Source organism: Nematostella vectensis, chromosome 10 (genome assembly GCF_932526225.1).
Source record: "Nematostella vectensis chromosome 10, jaNemVect1.1, whole genome shotgun sequence".
NCBI lineage: Eukaryota > Metazoa > Cnidaria > Anthozoa > Actiniaria > Edwardsiidae > Nematostella > Nematostella vectensis.
Window position 1 is genome coordinate 4,802,442 of NC_064043.1, and position 15,371 is coordinate 4,817,812.

At 35.9% G+C, this 15,371-nt stretch overlaps 1 protein-coding gene across 2 annotated transcripts; it reads right to left on the minus strand.

Moving 5' to 3' along the window:
- Nucleotides 1–2,464: 2,464 nt before the first annotated feature.
- Nucleotides 2,465–13,903, minus strand: LOC5510237 (PAN2-PAN3 deadenylation complex subunit pan3). 2 transcript variants are annotated; one of them, XM_032379407.2, is made up of 15 exons: nt 13,630–13,903; nt 12,592–12,782; nt 11,429–11,644; nt 11,179–11,265; nt 10,768–10,875; nt 10,051–10,105; nt 9,645–9,715; nt 9,338–9,542; nt 8,764–9,058; nt 8,409–8,493; nt 5,907–6,049; nt 5,503–5,638; nt 5,029–5,093; nt 4,776–4,914; nt 2,465–4,467 (listed from the first exon to the last, which is right to left on the minus strand). In XM_032379407.2, the coding sequence occupies exons 1-15, from the start codon at nt 13,772–13,774 to the stop codon at nt 4,333–4,335; spliced, it is 2,076 nt and encodes a 691-aa protein (XP_032235298.1). In that variant the 5' UTR covers nt 13,775–13,903; the 3' UTR covers nt 2,465–4,332. The 2 variants fall into 2 exon arrangements, with proteins under 2 accessions (XP_032235298.1, XP_032235297.1); XM_032379406.2 differs by having other exon boundaries at nt 11,429–11,650.
- Nucleotides 13,904–15,371: the final 1,468 nt, after the last annotated feature.

A 15,371-nucleotide genomic window follows, 5' to 3' on the forward strand; every position in this document is an offset into this window, starting at 1 on the left:
GTAGGGGTGGCCCAAGGGTTGGTATGATGGGTGGTAGGAGAGGAATGCATGGCCTAAGGATTGGTATGATGGAAGGAAGGGATGGGGGGTGTTGCATGGCAGGCCCAAGGCGTGGTATGATGGGATGTAGAGGTGGGCCTAGAGGGCGTTTGATGGGCTGTCATTCAGGTAGAGGTATTAATTGTGGACCTTGTGATGGGATGGGACCAAGTGGTCCTATGTTTGACATTTGTATGGGGGGTAGGGGGCACAGAGGTCATATGGCCGACCCTCGAGATGGTGGGATGGGTCCAAGGGGTGTTGTGATGGGGTGTGACTGGGCCATGGGTGCTCCTTTGAGGGTCATGTAACAAAATACACCAAAATTGATGCAAGAAGTGGTGATAAAAGAGAGAGAGAAAAAAAAGAAGAAAAAAAGAAAAAAAAAAAAAAAGAAGAGAAAAAAAGAAAAGAAAAAAGATGAGAAAAAAAAGAGTAGACAGACAATTCAAAGAAGAGAAAAGTAGACATTTGGCTTCATGTAACCAAATTTATCTGACTGCTACACCCAGGAACAAATATAGTACTGCAATCTGGCTTCATAAAAACCAATATAACTGAGCTTTGATAAGCTTGCAAGACAAAAATCAGATGATTGGCTTTATGCACAGTAACATGCAAATCAAATGTAGAAAATAAAAAGTATTATTGATGATAAAAAATATTTTATTTTGTCCTTGACAAAAATGACCCTTTAACATTCCCTTTGGATATCTGATGGCAAAGACTACTACACTACCCCCTAAAATCTACCCATCTAGAGACTACTCTCCTTAGATCCCACTACCCTTCCCTCCCTAAAAAAATCTACCATCCCACTACCCTTCCCTCCCCTCCCTAAAAAATCTACCCTTCTAGAGGCTCCTCTCCTTAGAACCCACTACCCTTCCCTTCCTAGAAAATCTACCCTTCTAGAGGCTCCTCTCCTTAGAACCCACTACCCTTCCCTTCCTAAAAAATCTACCATTCTACAGGCTTCTCTCCTAAGATGCGACAACCCTTCCCTCCCCTCCCCCATTAAAATATACCCTTTTACAGGCTCCTCTCATTAGATGCCGCAACCCTTCCCTCCCTTCCCCCATAAAAAATATACCTTCGTTTTTTTTTTTTTCCCCTTGTCTAAAAACATCTGCAAGCATGGTCTAGTTAGAGCACTTTCTACTGTATCTACAGTTGAGGCTCTCGTAAGCGACCACCTTGGGAACTGATAATTGTAGTCGTTAACGGAGCTGGTCTTTTACGAGAGCTTGCTCTCATAAGCGACCACTGGGCGCCAAAAACTTGAACAATAGGTGTTGGTCGCTTACGGGAGCTTAATTAAAATGGAATCTAAAAGTTATCGTGATAATAACAACGCTGTGATATTTTGGTTTATTGCTTGATTTTAAAACTAGGTATTTGACTTATCATGAGAGTGATGTGTTTTATTTAATAGCAATTAATTCTACGCAAAGTAGCTCGTTATGCTCGTTTATATCGACGACTTAAGCTTTTCGTCATGATAATATCTTCTGCGTCTACAACGATCGCATGGCGTCTTTTGTTAGCCGATTTCTAAAGCGTGCAACAAACAAGTTGATGGCTATTGTAACTGGAAAAAGGATAAATCGTGGAGCTGGAGCCTCGAGCGTCTATTCAGTGGCACGCTGGCCTCTAAATAGAGAGACGCACGAGGCTCTGGAGCCAGTGTAACGGACTGGAGATTCTTTGCATTTACACATTTTCTGGAGACAAAGAAATTGTTGAAATTGAAGTTAGAAATTTGAAATTATGGAATTCTTTAATAGTTATCTACTGGAAAGGCAGCTTTTGTGAAACATTACAACATTTCCGCTTTATATATGATTTCAGCATGCATTGGATATGATGTTTATCAGGTGTTGACTGATGTTGTAAAGTCAAAAATCATTGTGGTCGCTTACGAGAGCTTAAAAATAAAAGAAAATCTCAGTTGGTGTTTTGAAATTGTGGTCGTTAATGGAGCTGGTCGCACCGATAAGTTGGTTGCTTATGAGAGCTTAGAATTACAGAGTTTGTGTGACAATTCAATCTGTGATTTGTGATAGTGGTCGTTATCGGGGCTGGTCGCTCACGAGAGCAGTCGCTCAGAGAGCTTCGACTGTGATTCTATATTTTATTCAACTCATTTCATAGAGTGTTTCCAGTCACAAGCAACTTTGTGTTGAATATAATTTATAAATTCCATTTCTGTGAGAATCATACAAGATCCTATCTAGATATACCCTTTGTTTAGGTGCATTTGTCCTCTGTGCTCAGTTCAATTCAGAAAGTCCTGTTGGTGTAGTGGTGCATGAATGCTTTGCATTAGGACTGGGTTCAACTCCCAGACAGGACAAGGCATTACTGAGTTTGGGATAAAACTGCAGCATTGTACAGCATAATACCTCTTTTTTATCACACAACATTGAACGTTTGAACCATGAACTTTATTAATACTTTTCCATTACATTTCTTGCATCTCTTGATTAAAAAAGAAACTTTCAGTATCAATTCTTTTTCTATTTATTCTTAAATTTTAGTCAAGTAGAGTTTGTCCAATAGATCAAATTATTTTTCACACGTCTTTCAGTATTTGTTCATGTATGTTTTTTCAACCTATTACATTTGAAAATAACTCCCTTAAAAATGCTTATAACTAGCTTGAGCTATAAATACTGAAAAATATCCAGCCCATGCAAACATTATTGTACATGCCTCTAAGTATGTAGTAAAATCAGTATCTACAGTGCTTACATTGTCTTGGGGGAAACATGGTAGAGACATGTATCACTATTAGTTTCTACATAGTTATCCTTGCTAAGTTTCAACAAAAGATAACAACCTGCCCACAGAAGATTTTACGAGCTTGGTTCCCAAATGGATAATGGAAACAACTGCTGTTTGTATACTACAGCTGTTGTGCCCATCCAAATTCTTTGACACCAAGTTCCAATGTATGAAATATAAACTATAAATGGTATAACTAATAAATTGATTACTAACGATGTCTAATAAACAGTGGCGCTGCTACTTTCTGCATTGAACCCCCCAAAGAGCACTACCACCATATATATGGTTAATAGAATAAAGCCTATTTTTGCCAAAAAAGTTCAGTTGAAATCTATGGTTGTCATTGTTGAATGTTATATTATTTTTTTGCTTTCTTTTCCTTAAGACATTATATCAGAGTTAAATATGTAAAAAGAGTGAGCAGTTATGTTTGGATGAGTTTTGATGAATGTGAAAGAGATTATAATATCTATATTCTATTTTTTTAGTGGTCAAGATACATTATAACAGTATCACATACATATGCCAGTTTATATAATGTGGAAAATCGAGTTTGTATTCTATTCTTGAAAATAAAGTTAGATTTTTAATAAAAATCTTATTAGAAAAGCTATTTATTTTCACATACATCTATACTACAACCTCCAAATCTAACATACATTTCTAAAATATATTAGTCAAATTTTGCAGCATGTAGACAATCTACTTTCCTGTACTTGCTATATTATATCTAACTAGTGAACTAAACTGAAATGAAAAAAATGCTGCTGCCATTTCTATTGAAAAAAGTTAGTTATTTGACATTTATAGCTCACTGTCTATTTTTTTTAAATATATGTACACCAATATAATTTCTTGGCAAAGTAATAAATGTTTAATTTTACTTATCAGGAAAGGACTTGCAGCTATTCTGGCATCCATTTGCATGACTTTAGCCTAAAAACTATACAGCTAATCAAGCTTAACAGTGGGTGCTGTGATTTTAGTATGGGTAGGGTGATTTAGATCCATGACCACGGCAGCATAACACCAGTGGGTGCTAATTTAGTTTTATACACTTTAGATTTTTGTCAGTGGTGCTCTCTGATGTGAAAAGGTATCTTTCTAAAATGCTTACTTATTGATTGTTACTTATAACAAGTGCTGTTACCCTTACTTCTGTTACTAGAAATAATATGTCAAATATTTTATTGTGAATGGTTCCTTTTGTTACCAAAAGAAGACACAATCAAATTCAAGCCAACAAGCCAACATTTTGTTGCTCGAGTCATGGATCAAACTCACACAATTATGAAGATGAGGAAAACTAAATTACCCTTGCAGCGGAGGGCGAAGAAGCAACACGGCAATCCAAAGAAGCGTTCTTCCAACAATAGGTTCCAACATCAAGTACACATTGCATAAGGTGGTTTCTAGAACAGATCTCTCTCCCATCCCAAGACTCTATCTTACATCTTATATACAGATAGTAAAATAGTCTGTGTGACTTACTAGTGGCCACTACTATGATAACGAACTAGACAACACCTCATTAAAAGCAGATTCTAGACAGTTGTGGAGGTCCCGATACGAGACTACAAGCACTGACTGTTCATCTCTAGACATCAAGCAGATCTTCTCAGGGGAACCTGCGTCGAGCTGTGAAATATGCAAATGCCAATTTAGTTTTTTTAGAACTTTCGAAACCATAATTATTGAATGGATTACAGCTATTACATACTGCATGTAAATGCAGACACTTTTGATTAAAATTAGTTTCCTGATTAAAGTTTGTTTCCCACAGTTGAAAGTTTTTTTTGTTCTAGCTTTTATTTTCATATCTTAAATTTTACAAACACAAGTTCACATTGAAAATAGTAAAAACAAAAATGCAAAAATGTCTATATATTTTTAAAGCTTTCTGTTGCAAAAAGGACTTTTTTAAAAGAAATCAATGTCCAAACTACCTTGTTCAAACATGTCACGACATGTGACAAATCAACGACAGGTGTGCCGGCATCAGTCACTTGATGGAATACGTGATCTCTGAATAGCTTAAGAAGATATCTATCACCAGTCTCAGACCAGCTGGGATCCATTCCCAACCTGAAAAATAACAGACACAACATTAAAGTTCTAACATGGAAGCCTTATGCAATTTGAGATACACATAATACAGAATAAAATAATAAAGTAGTAATAAATAGAAGTTGAACATACTCAGGACGTTCATTGACTACTCCCAGTTTGGTCAAGAGTCGCAAAAGTCTACCATTCTCCATTTCCTAGAATAAAGCAAGGCATCAATTCAATTAAGGAATCACTTACTAATTTCATACAAACCTGTTAAGTTTGGTTTATGCACAGGTCACCAATGCACAGTGTAGCTTGCTGCTGGGTTGTATGAAGGTAGGTGTACAATTTAAGGTACTGTATGAAGGTATAATTTTAAGAAACTACTTTCAGTCTTCCCTTGCAAGTGAAAAAAAAAGTCATAAAAGAAGAAAACATTAAAGCTTCTTGAAACCCCTCTTAAACATTTCCAAAATAAAGATCACAAACTTTAAACCTCAACTACATATACAGGATAATTTAACTAATATGGGCATCAAAATCCTTTCATATAACCCAGTCACACTTCACATTGGTGACCTGAGGTACGTGTGCATGATTCTAGGACCAGGCACTGCATACCTTTGCCAGTTCTCCCTCCATGACGTCACATTTCACCTGTGCTGCTTCCAGTTGAGTGTAGAACCGTGCACCGATCATAGGCATAATATCATTGACACTCTTGAGGTGTGTTGTCATCTGGTTGCTTAGCAAGTATCTAAAAATGCAATTTAATCCTGTTAAGTTCATCAAAAAGGGATGTGTTAAAAAACCTTACATAAACAACAGGTGCTTCCCCCTTTATTTTTGAGATGGTCTTCTTAATCCTGAATAGTGTTACAAATGTGCACTTCCTCCCATTTCGTGCAAATTTTTTCAATTGGTTTTCAGAATTTTGCTGGGGCTGGTGGTCCTAGTAATGGACATTGTGTTTTACTATATAAAGGTGTGGTGCTTATACAAAAGGAAAAGTTTGATGTACTTACATGACTAGGTTCTTGAGGTCGCTGGAATAATTCATAGCTACATACTCCAGAGACTGTTGGATGTGTTCCCTTTGAATGGATTGCAGTGAATAGCAGCTAGCGAGGGCAAGGACCAGCTTGCCTAAGGAGGTAAGGTCTTCTTGCTAGAGATCAAATTAAAATGGTTCAGTTACAAACCCCTATCAAAAGAATTGCTCTAGTGTTTGTACAGAAGCTGCAGCATGACTGCCTAGCAAAAAGGGGAATACTGTACCTTATTCTTCTTTATGTTGGTACGGTTTAAATTTAACCTAATTTTTCTTAGCACATTTAACGAGTCTTATATCTCACAGAGAAAAATTGTGTTTGCAGGGAATTTAATTTTGTGTTCAAGTACCTAAGTGTCAAATGAATTGCCAAAGTTTGTGGTCTTTATTTTTCGCGAAACAACTGTGAAAAGGTTTGCGAAAATCGGGAATTTCAAAAAGGATATGCAAACATCATGCAGATTGGTTAAAGTGCCCCTAGCATCAAATTCCAGTAACTTGTTTTTAATATTTACATATCCTGAGATAAAGAATATCAAAATTTGACTACAGGCAAAGACACAAGCGTTTAAAACAGCTCTTTCTTTTCACAAGCACGTGCGCAGTGAGAACAGCAGGCGCTTGCAACAAGCTAAAATGTGCAAGAAATTTTCTTATCAAGTAGCTTATGAATAACTTATTTCATTTTGAAGAGGTCCTGGATGTAAAGTTTGAAACGCTATTCTTTTTTATATCGATTTTTGCTGCTGAAACATTACAGGGAAAAACTGCTGTCGCTACTTTTTATCCAGAAGTGAAAATAACTTTTGCTTTTTTTTAAAATAAATAAACGCTTTTTAGGGGATGTTAGAAATTAAAAAATATTCAAACAACCCTTTATTGTGACCGAAAAGAACTAGAAAAGGAAAAAGATAATGAAAAAAAATGTTAAACACTGCAGGTAAGACTCAAACCCCGGATCAATGGATTCATATTCATGTGTGTTAACTGATGGGCTATCGAGGCAAAAGGAAAACTTCGTTGAAAAAAAATAAAGTATTTATTTGATACCTGTTGTAATCGAAGCATTGTGTCGAAAATTTCTAAAAACTCGGAACTCAATTGGAAAAATAGAGATCTTAGAATACGGGCAAACCAGACGAAATGTTCTTGTATCAAATATTATATTTCATTTGTGTACCGAATATATCTGTAACAAAGTCATTTTCTTGATGTTGTTGTCATTGATTGATCTGGTTCCATTTTTGTCGCAATTCATTACAGTTTGGGCGATTTTTCTCCCTCATCTCGGTTCACCTCCTCCCCACTCGTAATAAAATACAACAGGGTAGGAAGCTCCACGGGCTAGCAATCACAACCTTCACTCTTTGAGGCAACTTTTTCGGCAGGAAATGGACAGCTTTTTCATTCAAAATTCTATATGTCATAGAAGAATAATTTCTAAAAACATATTTCAAAGAAAATAATCTAAAAGACCAGAAGTACCCTGTAATTTTTCGCTGCAAAGTCGAAATTTATCGTTCTTCCAGGGTGCTCACAAATGGTCAGTCCCCTGAGCTTGGTTGTGGCCTGAACACAATAAAGAATACAATGCAGGTCTTTGACAGAATACAATGCCATGGCAACCACTGAGACCTTCATTGAAGCTTCATTGTATTATTTAATTTGCAAAAAAATTGTAGGAAAATTCTGGCCTTTTGGATTTGTTTGATTCAAAGCGAACAAAATAGAATGCTCTTTTTTAAAAGGGGGTCATTTTTTTATGGTGTTGAGCATAGGAACTCTAAATTTCAAATTAGATAAATTAATGTTTGTGGTTGATTACAGTTAAGAATTGGTAATATAAAACTTAAAATATTTAGAATTTTCAGGCTTTGATCATACAATACTTGATACACCAACTTGAAGAAAATGATTTGAGGCCTTATAATGATTCAATCCAATTAGAACTGCATCTTTGCTTTTGTTATCTCAAAAACTGATAAAAACTAATGTTTCATTTCTAAATTTTTCTAAATTCATCAACATTTTTTCGTAAGCACATTTTCCCTGAGAAAAAAGGGAAAATGCCGTAATTAAAACACACACAACTGGGCACCAATGTCCAAAGTATTTTATTTATAATTACAAAGATGAGCATATTGAATAGGAAAAATAGTGATATTGTTCTGGTAACAGGGTTTAAACAAGGCCCTAAAATAATAGAAAATGTGCCCTTCAGGATTCCTGAATAACACCTGGTGTTTTCAAAACGTGGGGTCAGTTTTCGCTCGAGATTGCAATATTATTTACATTTAAAAGCAGGGAAAACCCCACGAAAACGTGGTGTGGTTTGTCTTCTAAAAAAAGGCTGATACAGATGAGAATCATGTTAACAGAGCTTTATACACTTTTCAGGTCAAAGTGTTCAATTTTGAATATGTCTGCTTCTTACTTTACTACGCTAGAAACAGACAAAAGAAACATAGATACTCACCTGGAAGTGAGGAATCATTGCATTAGAACTGTTGCTAGGATCAAAACTAAGAATGTCGAAAATACCACACCCATTGATTCTTAACCTGGAAATGAAAGCAACAGTGTGAGGATAAGAGAAAATAACGCAATAAAAATGTTTCCTATAGCTGTTAGCCATTGTTTCTCTTACACCAGAATTCAGTATCTTTTTCAAATAAGAGGGAGCTGACACCATTTATATTGCCTTGCCACGCAAGGGGATAGAGTGTACCTGTATTAGACTTCAAATCTGCAATATTAATAACATTGACCCCTGCCAACAAATATATGGACATCACTATTGTATTCTTATTATTATCCACAAATATACAAACCTAGAGTTTCCAATAAGCAAAATCTTGGACGGATCAATCATTCGGCAAGGCAGTCCAGCTGAGTGTATTGCTCTAAGAGCTGATGAAAGCTGGATTATATAGCTCCATATTAATCTCTCTGGCATAAGACCATGTCTTGAACCACCTCTATTGGCACCAGGCATGCCGGCACGGTTGGGTGCTGGGAAGGCTAAGGAACCATCGGCATTGACTGGTAAAGTAGAATCTGGGCCAGAGAAGTGCCGGCTAAGCAACGTTTCTGCACCAGGATGGTAGTCATACACAAACACCAAAGCTGAAACATGAGGACTGAAGAATCAAAACCAAACAATTTGATTAACTAACCCACACCAGACCATATTAAAGAGCATAATCAAATTAATTATATTTGATAGCAAGTGCAAACTCTAGTAATGTCATCATGTGTGAGGGTTTGAGAATATGAATGGGATTTTTGTAAGCTTGCACACTGTTTCCCTTAATCAGTGCTTGAAAAGCAGCACCAAAACTTATGTCTTACTTTTTTGTAAAAAAAAAAAATAATAATAATAATAAATGTATCTGCAGTACTCACAGTTATCTCCAAATGCTTTACTTGTGAAAACTTCACGGAGGCTGACCAAGTTAGAGTGACTGATCTTTTTCCACTGGTCTACAATTACCATAGATTTAGCATTGACCAGCCGGAAGCCATGTACTCTGCGTAAGACGTAAAGCAACCCATCTTTTGAGTTGATGGCCTTGTAACAAGTTGTTATGTAGCCAAATGTCCTCTGGGCCTGCAAAACAGTTTAGCTCTTCAGCAACAAAATGAACAGTAAAATAAAAGATGCCTTTAAGTTTTAGTGACTGATTTTTTTTTAGAATATTTTGTCATATACCTGGTCTGTTGGTGTATCTAGTGGCTCAAGGGGACAGAGGGTGTGGTAGCTGTCGACTTCTTGAGGGACACCTAAAACATAATCTTCATTACAACTATAGCAACATAGCTACAGTAATGTATACAAAACTGATAAGAGAGTTTTGTGAACTGAAGATGAATTTTAGATGGAAAAACAGTGGTCTCAACAACAAGTCAGCTGATGCTTCTAGAATAACCCAGGATCTCCATGAATAAGACAAACAGTAGTCAAGTTCCTCTGTAATCATAAGGGTTGTCTCATGGCTAGAAAACTGCATACAGTAAATCTTAAAAATGTTTATAAATGTTATTTTCAATTATTTTCCAATGATAAATATACTGTAAAGTTTCTAGTCAAGCAAAAGATATACAAGGCTAGCACTTACTTGTGTCATCAGGGTTGAGAGATGCCATGCTTAGGGTGTGCTGATTCAACAATTCCTACACAAGGAACAACTTAGTACAAAAAAATATGCACCAAAAACTGGCTTTTAATAAACTTGTAAATCTCAGCCATATTTGGCTTTAGTGACAGCAAATATTTTTTTTTATCTGGTAGTTATCTGGTCAATCATACCACCTTGACCAATCAAGGTGGTATGATGTGTAGTCAATTGGTTTATGGTGTGATAATAAAACTACAGTTAGTGTAATTTCTTGATTAAATTAGAAGGCTGGTTGACGACATGCTTTTCCATGACTAGACCTTTTAACATTTCTTGATGGTCAAGAACATACTGTAAATATCAAAGTACAGTACATATACTATAGTATTTCTTTCTAAATACTCTAGAGTGCTTGCAATAAAAGTGTTAAACACTAAATAATATTTAGTACTATTTTGTAGAATTTAGTACTATTTAGTGAATTAATTTAGTAAAAGTAGTGTGAAGGGGGTGTAGATTTCAAGCTCTCAGTGAACAAATGTATGATGAATTGTTGAAATCTACACCGCCTTCACACTTTGACTATTGTTACTAATTTCACTAAATATAGTACTAAATTCTACAAAATAGTACTAAATATAATTAAGTGTTTCACGCTTTTATTGCAAGCACTCTATTATTAGGGTACAGTTGTAGTAGAACATTTCCTCAACAAACCTGTCTCAAAGAAGAAGACATAGAGAATGTATTGCTTCTGCTCTGGTAGTTTTGCAAGTGTGCAAGATGTGACTGCTCTCCTACATACGCATGAAATGATGGCAGCATCTAAAGAAACACCACTTATTCACTTAACATGTTGTAATGTCGCAAAGGGTAAGGTACTGTAGAACAAAACTAAATAATTGTATAGTACTGCCATTTTTGTCCAGCCATAAATACACAACATTTTTGTACTAAGTAAAATACTGATTATTGTTTAAGAGAATTAAAGTCACAAGGGGAGAGGGTTGCTTACTGTATCTTTAAAGACAATTGCTGACAGAATAAAAGCCAAATAACTATTTATTGATACAAATAAATATTTAAGAAATTTAATCAGATACCAAAAACATAGAGTTGTTTACTTACAACAGCTTGATTCTGGTTTTGCTGAGAATAAAAGTATGTTGTCCCATCAATTGATTCAATGTGCTGCTGGTGATGTGAAGGCTGATTCTACAAGAACAAAATATTGATAAAAAACATCAGTACAAGATTGGAAACTGGATGGGGAGCAAAACAAAATGAAGTTTAAAGGGCAGGTTAAGGCAGTTTTATATTCAAAAAAATTATTGTATGCATACATCTATAAAAAGATTGCATATCTTACAACCCTTACTGTAGCAGATGGCAGGAATTCAAAAGCTTGAGCCTGTGCAGGAGGGGGCTGTGCTACTGGCATTTTAGACTTGTTAGCCATGTGAGGCTTTGGAGAGTGAAGAGGTGAGACTGGGCCTCCAGGGGCTAGGGAGGAGCCAAATGACTTCTTGGTGGGGGAGAGTGGAGATGAGTGAGCACCAGTAGAGGCGCCAGTCATAGGTACACCTTGATGAGCCTGTGACTGACGATATATACACAATCACAAACAATGCAAGAAAAATACAATTCACAGACTACAATATGTTTGCTAAATTTTTAAGGTTAGAATACACATTTTGCTGTTCATTACAAGAAAATATGCCTTAAGGTGCACCAAGGGAAAATACATCCATTTTAACAAAGCGGCATTCATTTGTGCAAAATGCAATATACATATTTCTGTTCTGAAAAAAAATGTGACTACTATATTAGAAGTATATATTATTTTATTTTATTACTTAAAGACTGTATTGTTATTACAATTGCAGTAATGATATTGGGGAGGACTGTAATGATTGTCTGTTAATGCTATTGATTGGCAATCTTGGTCCAAGGTGTAATATTGATGTAAATAAATGGTGTATTTGTGCTATTGATTGTCGAATCACTTTGTTGAGATCTTGTTTAATCGTAATGACATTGATATGAATGCAGTTGAATGTTTTTTTCCCCAACTGAATGTCCCCATTTGTAAATGATTGAAAAAAAGTACAATTGAATGACCACATTTATGCAAAATTCCAAATTGAATAATTGAATATACATTTTGCACAAATGAATGTAGCACTGAAGGCGTATTTTCTCATAATGAACAGCAAAAGGTGTAATCTAAGGCTGAATAATTACTTGACTGCAAGGTTAAGATATGAAGGCACAATGATCTTTGGCAATGAATAAGAAGATTTAAAGATGGAACTAGTATATCACCCATATATTTCCTCATAATATTTGTTGAAATTTTGATACCTCACAAATGACTGGAAGGTTGAAGAAAATACCTCAATATTGCAGATTTCATTTACACACATTTTTTTTTCTATCCATAAGAACTGAACAAAATTTGATAGAAGAAAATATAACGAATTGACCTAATCTGCCAGGTTTCAAATCTTAAAGGTTATATGGATTTTAAATAAAATTTACCTTTGCAGAAAATGACAATCCTGCAAAGTTTGAGATCATGTTGTCCTGAGCGGCGTTTGGTCCTTGGGGCATGGCACCTTTGTAGCCTCTGTGACCTCCTGGGCCGCTCACAGGGCCATTTGAAGCTGAGAAGATGGGAGTTGAGGCACTACGGTGAAATGCATTATTACTAGACATACTATATGCCTTATCTGGAAAATAATAAAAAAAATGTTTTACTTATCAGAGTAACTTTTCCCAGCAATTTTGATAAACGACTACTGAGGGAATTGGAAAATAAACATCCACTGATCAAATATAAAATATGAAATATAAAATATAGTTTTACATTAAATCAAACACTACTCACATGCCTACCTTCGTTTGCTAGAGTATTCAAAAAAGACAACATACACAGAAATAAAAAAGTATAAATAAAAAAATACATTTACACCTAAGCCAAATTTGGTAAAGTATCAAAGGCCTTAACTCAAGCTTTTAGCTGTTAAATTGTCATTAATAATGGCACTAATAATTTCCTCTTTCTTTGGATTGATAAAAGTATTTGTCAATAAAAAAATTAGTACGTTTTTTGCACATTATTCTGTGTTGTATAATTTCTCACAATTTCCGTTTATTTAGCCAAAACTGAGTTTTATGATAATAACAAAGTACTTGAAAACAAAAAGTTTACAACTGAAATTCAATTTACTTTATTTTCAGAATCTACCTTAGAAAGTTCTTCTCAAAATATTTTTTATTCTGACAAAAATATTACTAGAGACTAATCGCTGACGGCCTGAGGTTACAGACAAATAAATCCAATCCATCAAGGTGAGCAAACTGGCGTTATGTTTATAAAGCAAAATGTGGCAGATTTTTTTTTCTTCCTTTCTGTGGAAAGTTAGGTTTTACAGGGACAAAAACTACCAGAGGGTTATCATAAGTGACAATCAGGACCACAGATTGCAACAGTTATTGAAGAAATGATACAATGTATTAATCACTGAGGATTATTCTATATTTCTAGGCACAGACTTGGTCGAAAGAAGACATTACCTGGCCTGGCTTGATCGTTACTCGTTTGTTTAGCGTGCACAAACTGGCACTGGTCGCCATAAAAACAGTAGCCATTAGCGCTGAAGTATCGACATAGAGTTGGTTTCACTGGCCGAAAACCACCAGCAGGACCAGAAGGATTCATTCCTAAATCATCTGTATACTAAACTTGAGGATTTCGGGGTAAAGCATTGACTATTTTGCAAGGTTAACGGACCCACATCGTGGCCGCCATCTTCGGTTTTGCTTGTGTTGTTACTGGATGATGCTTTTGAGCATGCGCAGCCCAGGCCACACGCGGTTAATAATCGCAACGCGCGGCAAAACTCGACTGACGTCACCGTATCATCTCTGCCCTTCCGTATCATCATTAAAAAAACATTTTACAATATTATGTTTCTTCACACTTGCTTATCATTTTAATGCTACTGATTCTGTATTTTTCAGATAAATCAAATAATCAAAAGTATCAAAAGTATGGAGTAACAATGGTAAAAAAAATGGTTACCTTAGTCAAGTAAGCGTAATATATCTGCTATGCTCTTCTCTTAGTTTTTTTTATCCATGAGAGGCCCGTACCCAGGATTTTTCTTGGAGGGGTGCGAAATCCGAAAAAGTGTACATAATTTTTTTTCGGGGAGGGGGGGAGGATGGAGTTGGTGATTTTCTGATAAAAATCTGACCAACCCTGAAATAATAAATACGGATTTTTTTAGGCATTGCAGTATCTCCACGGGAAGTTTATTATGGGATTTGGCTATAAACAAGTGTGAATTATAGATTTATGACATACAAGAGTGATCTGGAATGCTTTTTTTATCTAATTCGCTTCACTTTATATTTTTGTCAACAAATAGCAAGTATAATGCGATCCGGAAGTACACTTATCCCGATTGTGTATGCGTGTGTGTGTGTGTGTGGGGGGGGGGGGGGGGGGGGGGGGGGGTTTCAACTCAATTCAAAGGCATGCAACAAGTTCAGTGGTCTTCGCGTATGAAAGCGCTTTGACACTAAAGTTTATATGGACATAGAAACGTATTAAAAAACTAAAAGAATTGGTAGTGGATTTTGGTGTATAATAAAGACTGAAGTCTTACAAGAATTCTCTGTGTTTTTCTTTCCCATTTGAGCCGTTTTGAGAGCTCAGAGGAGCAGGGTCCGCCAATACCTCAAACCCCGGAGGGGAAGGCAACAAGCTAAAAAAAGATCTATACCAAAATCCACTAGCAATTCTTTTATTTTTTTAATACGTTTCTATGTCCATATAAACTTTAGTATTGAAGCGCTTTCATACGCGAAGACCACTGAACTTGGGGCGCCTGTGGTTTGATACACAATCAAACAATCTAACGAAAAGACAAATCCTATAATTTCTACACAAAAAAACACACAGTTTATTGAATTTTCTCAAGTTTATTTCACCTTTACACGAAGATTATATTATTTCTAGCTAAACATGTAGCCCAAGTTTATCAGCTTAAATCTTTTATTGGTTGCAACAATCGGCAACAATGGAGTAGTAGGATTTACACTTCTTCCATCCAGAAGGACAGCTGCCCATCCAGACAATCCCCGAAAGAGATGCCGATCTGATGTCAGGACCATCGCTGTCGCAAGCGCAAGGAATGCCGCGTTTGCTGAAATGATAGTCAAGCTCATCATCGGACATCATATCGCGGCCTAAAAAGAGCATAAACTGGGCTTAGAATAAAAGTCGGTAGAGACACATTTTTCATAGTAGA

Bases quoted from the DNA above. Each gene is read 5' to 3' on its own strand.
- LOC5510237 (XM_032379406.2), bottom strand. From the start codon at position 13,774: ATGAATCCTTCTGGTCCTGCTGGTGGTTTTCGGCCAGTGAAACCAACT. The intron at 11,651-12,591 runs GTAAATTTTATT...ATATATCGTCAG, and splicing joins GATTGTCATTTTCTGCAAAG to TCACAGGCTCATCAAGGTGT. The intron at 4,915-5,028 runs GTATGTTCAACT...GTTATTTTTCAG, and splicing joins GTAGTCAATGAACGTCCTGA to GTTGGGAATGGATCCCAGCT.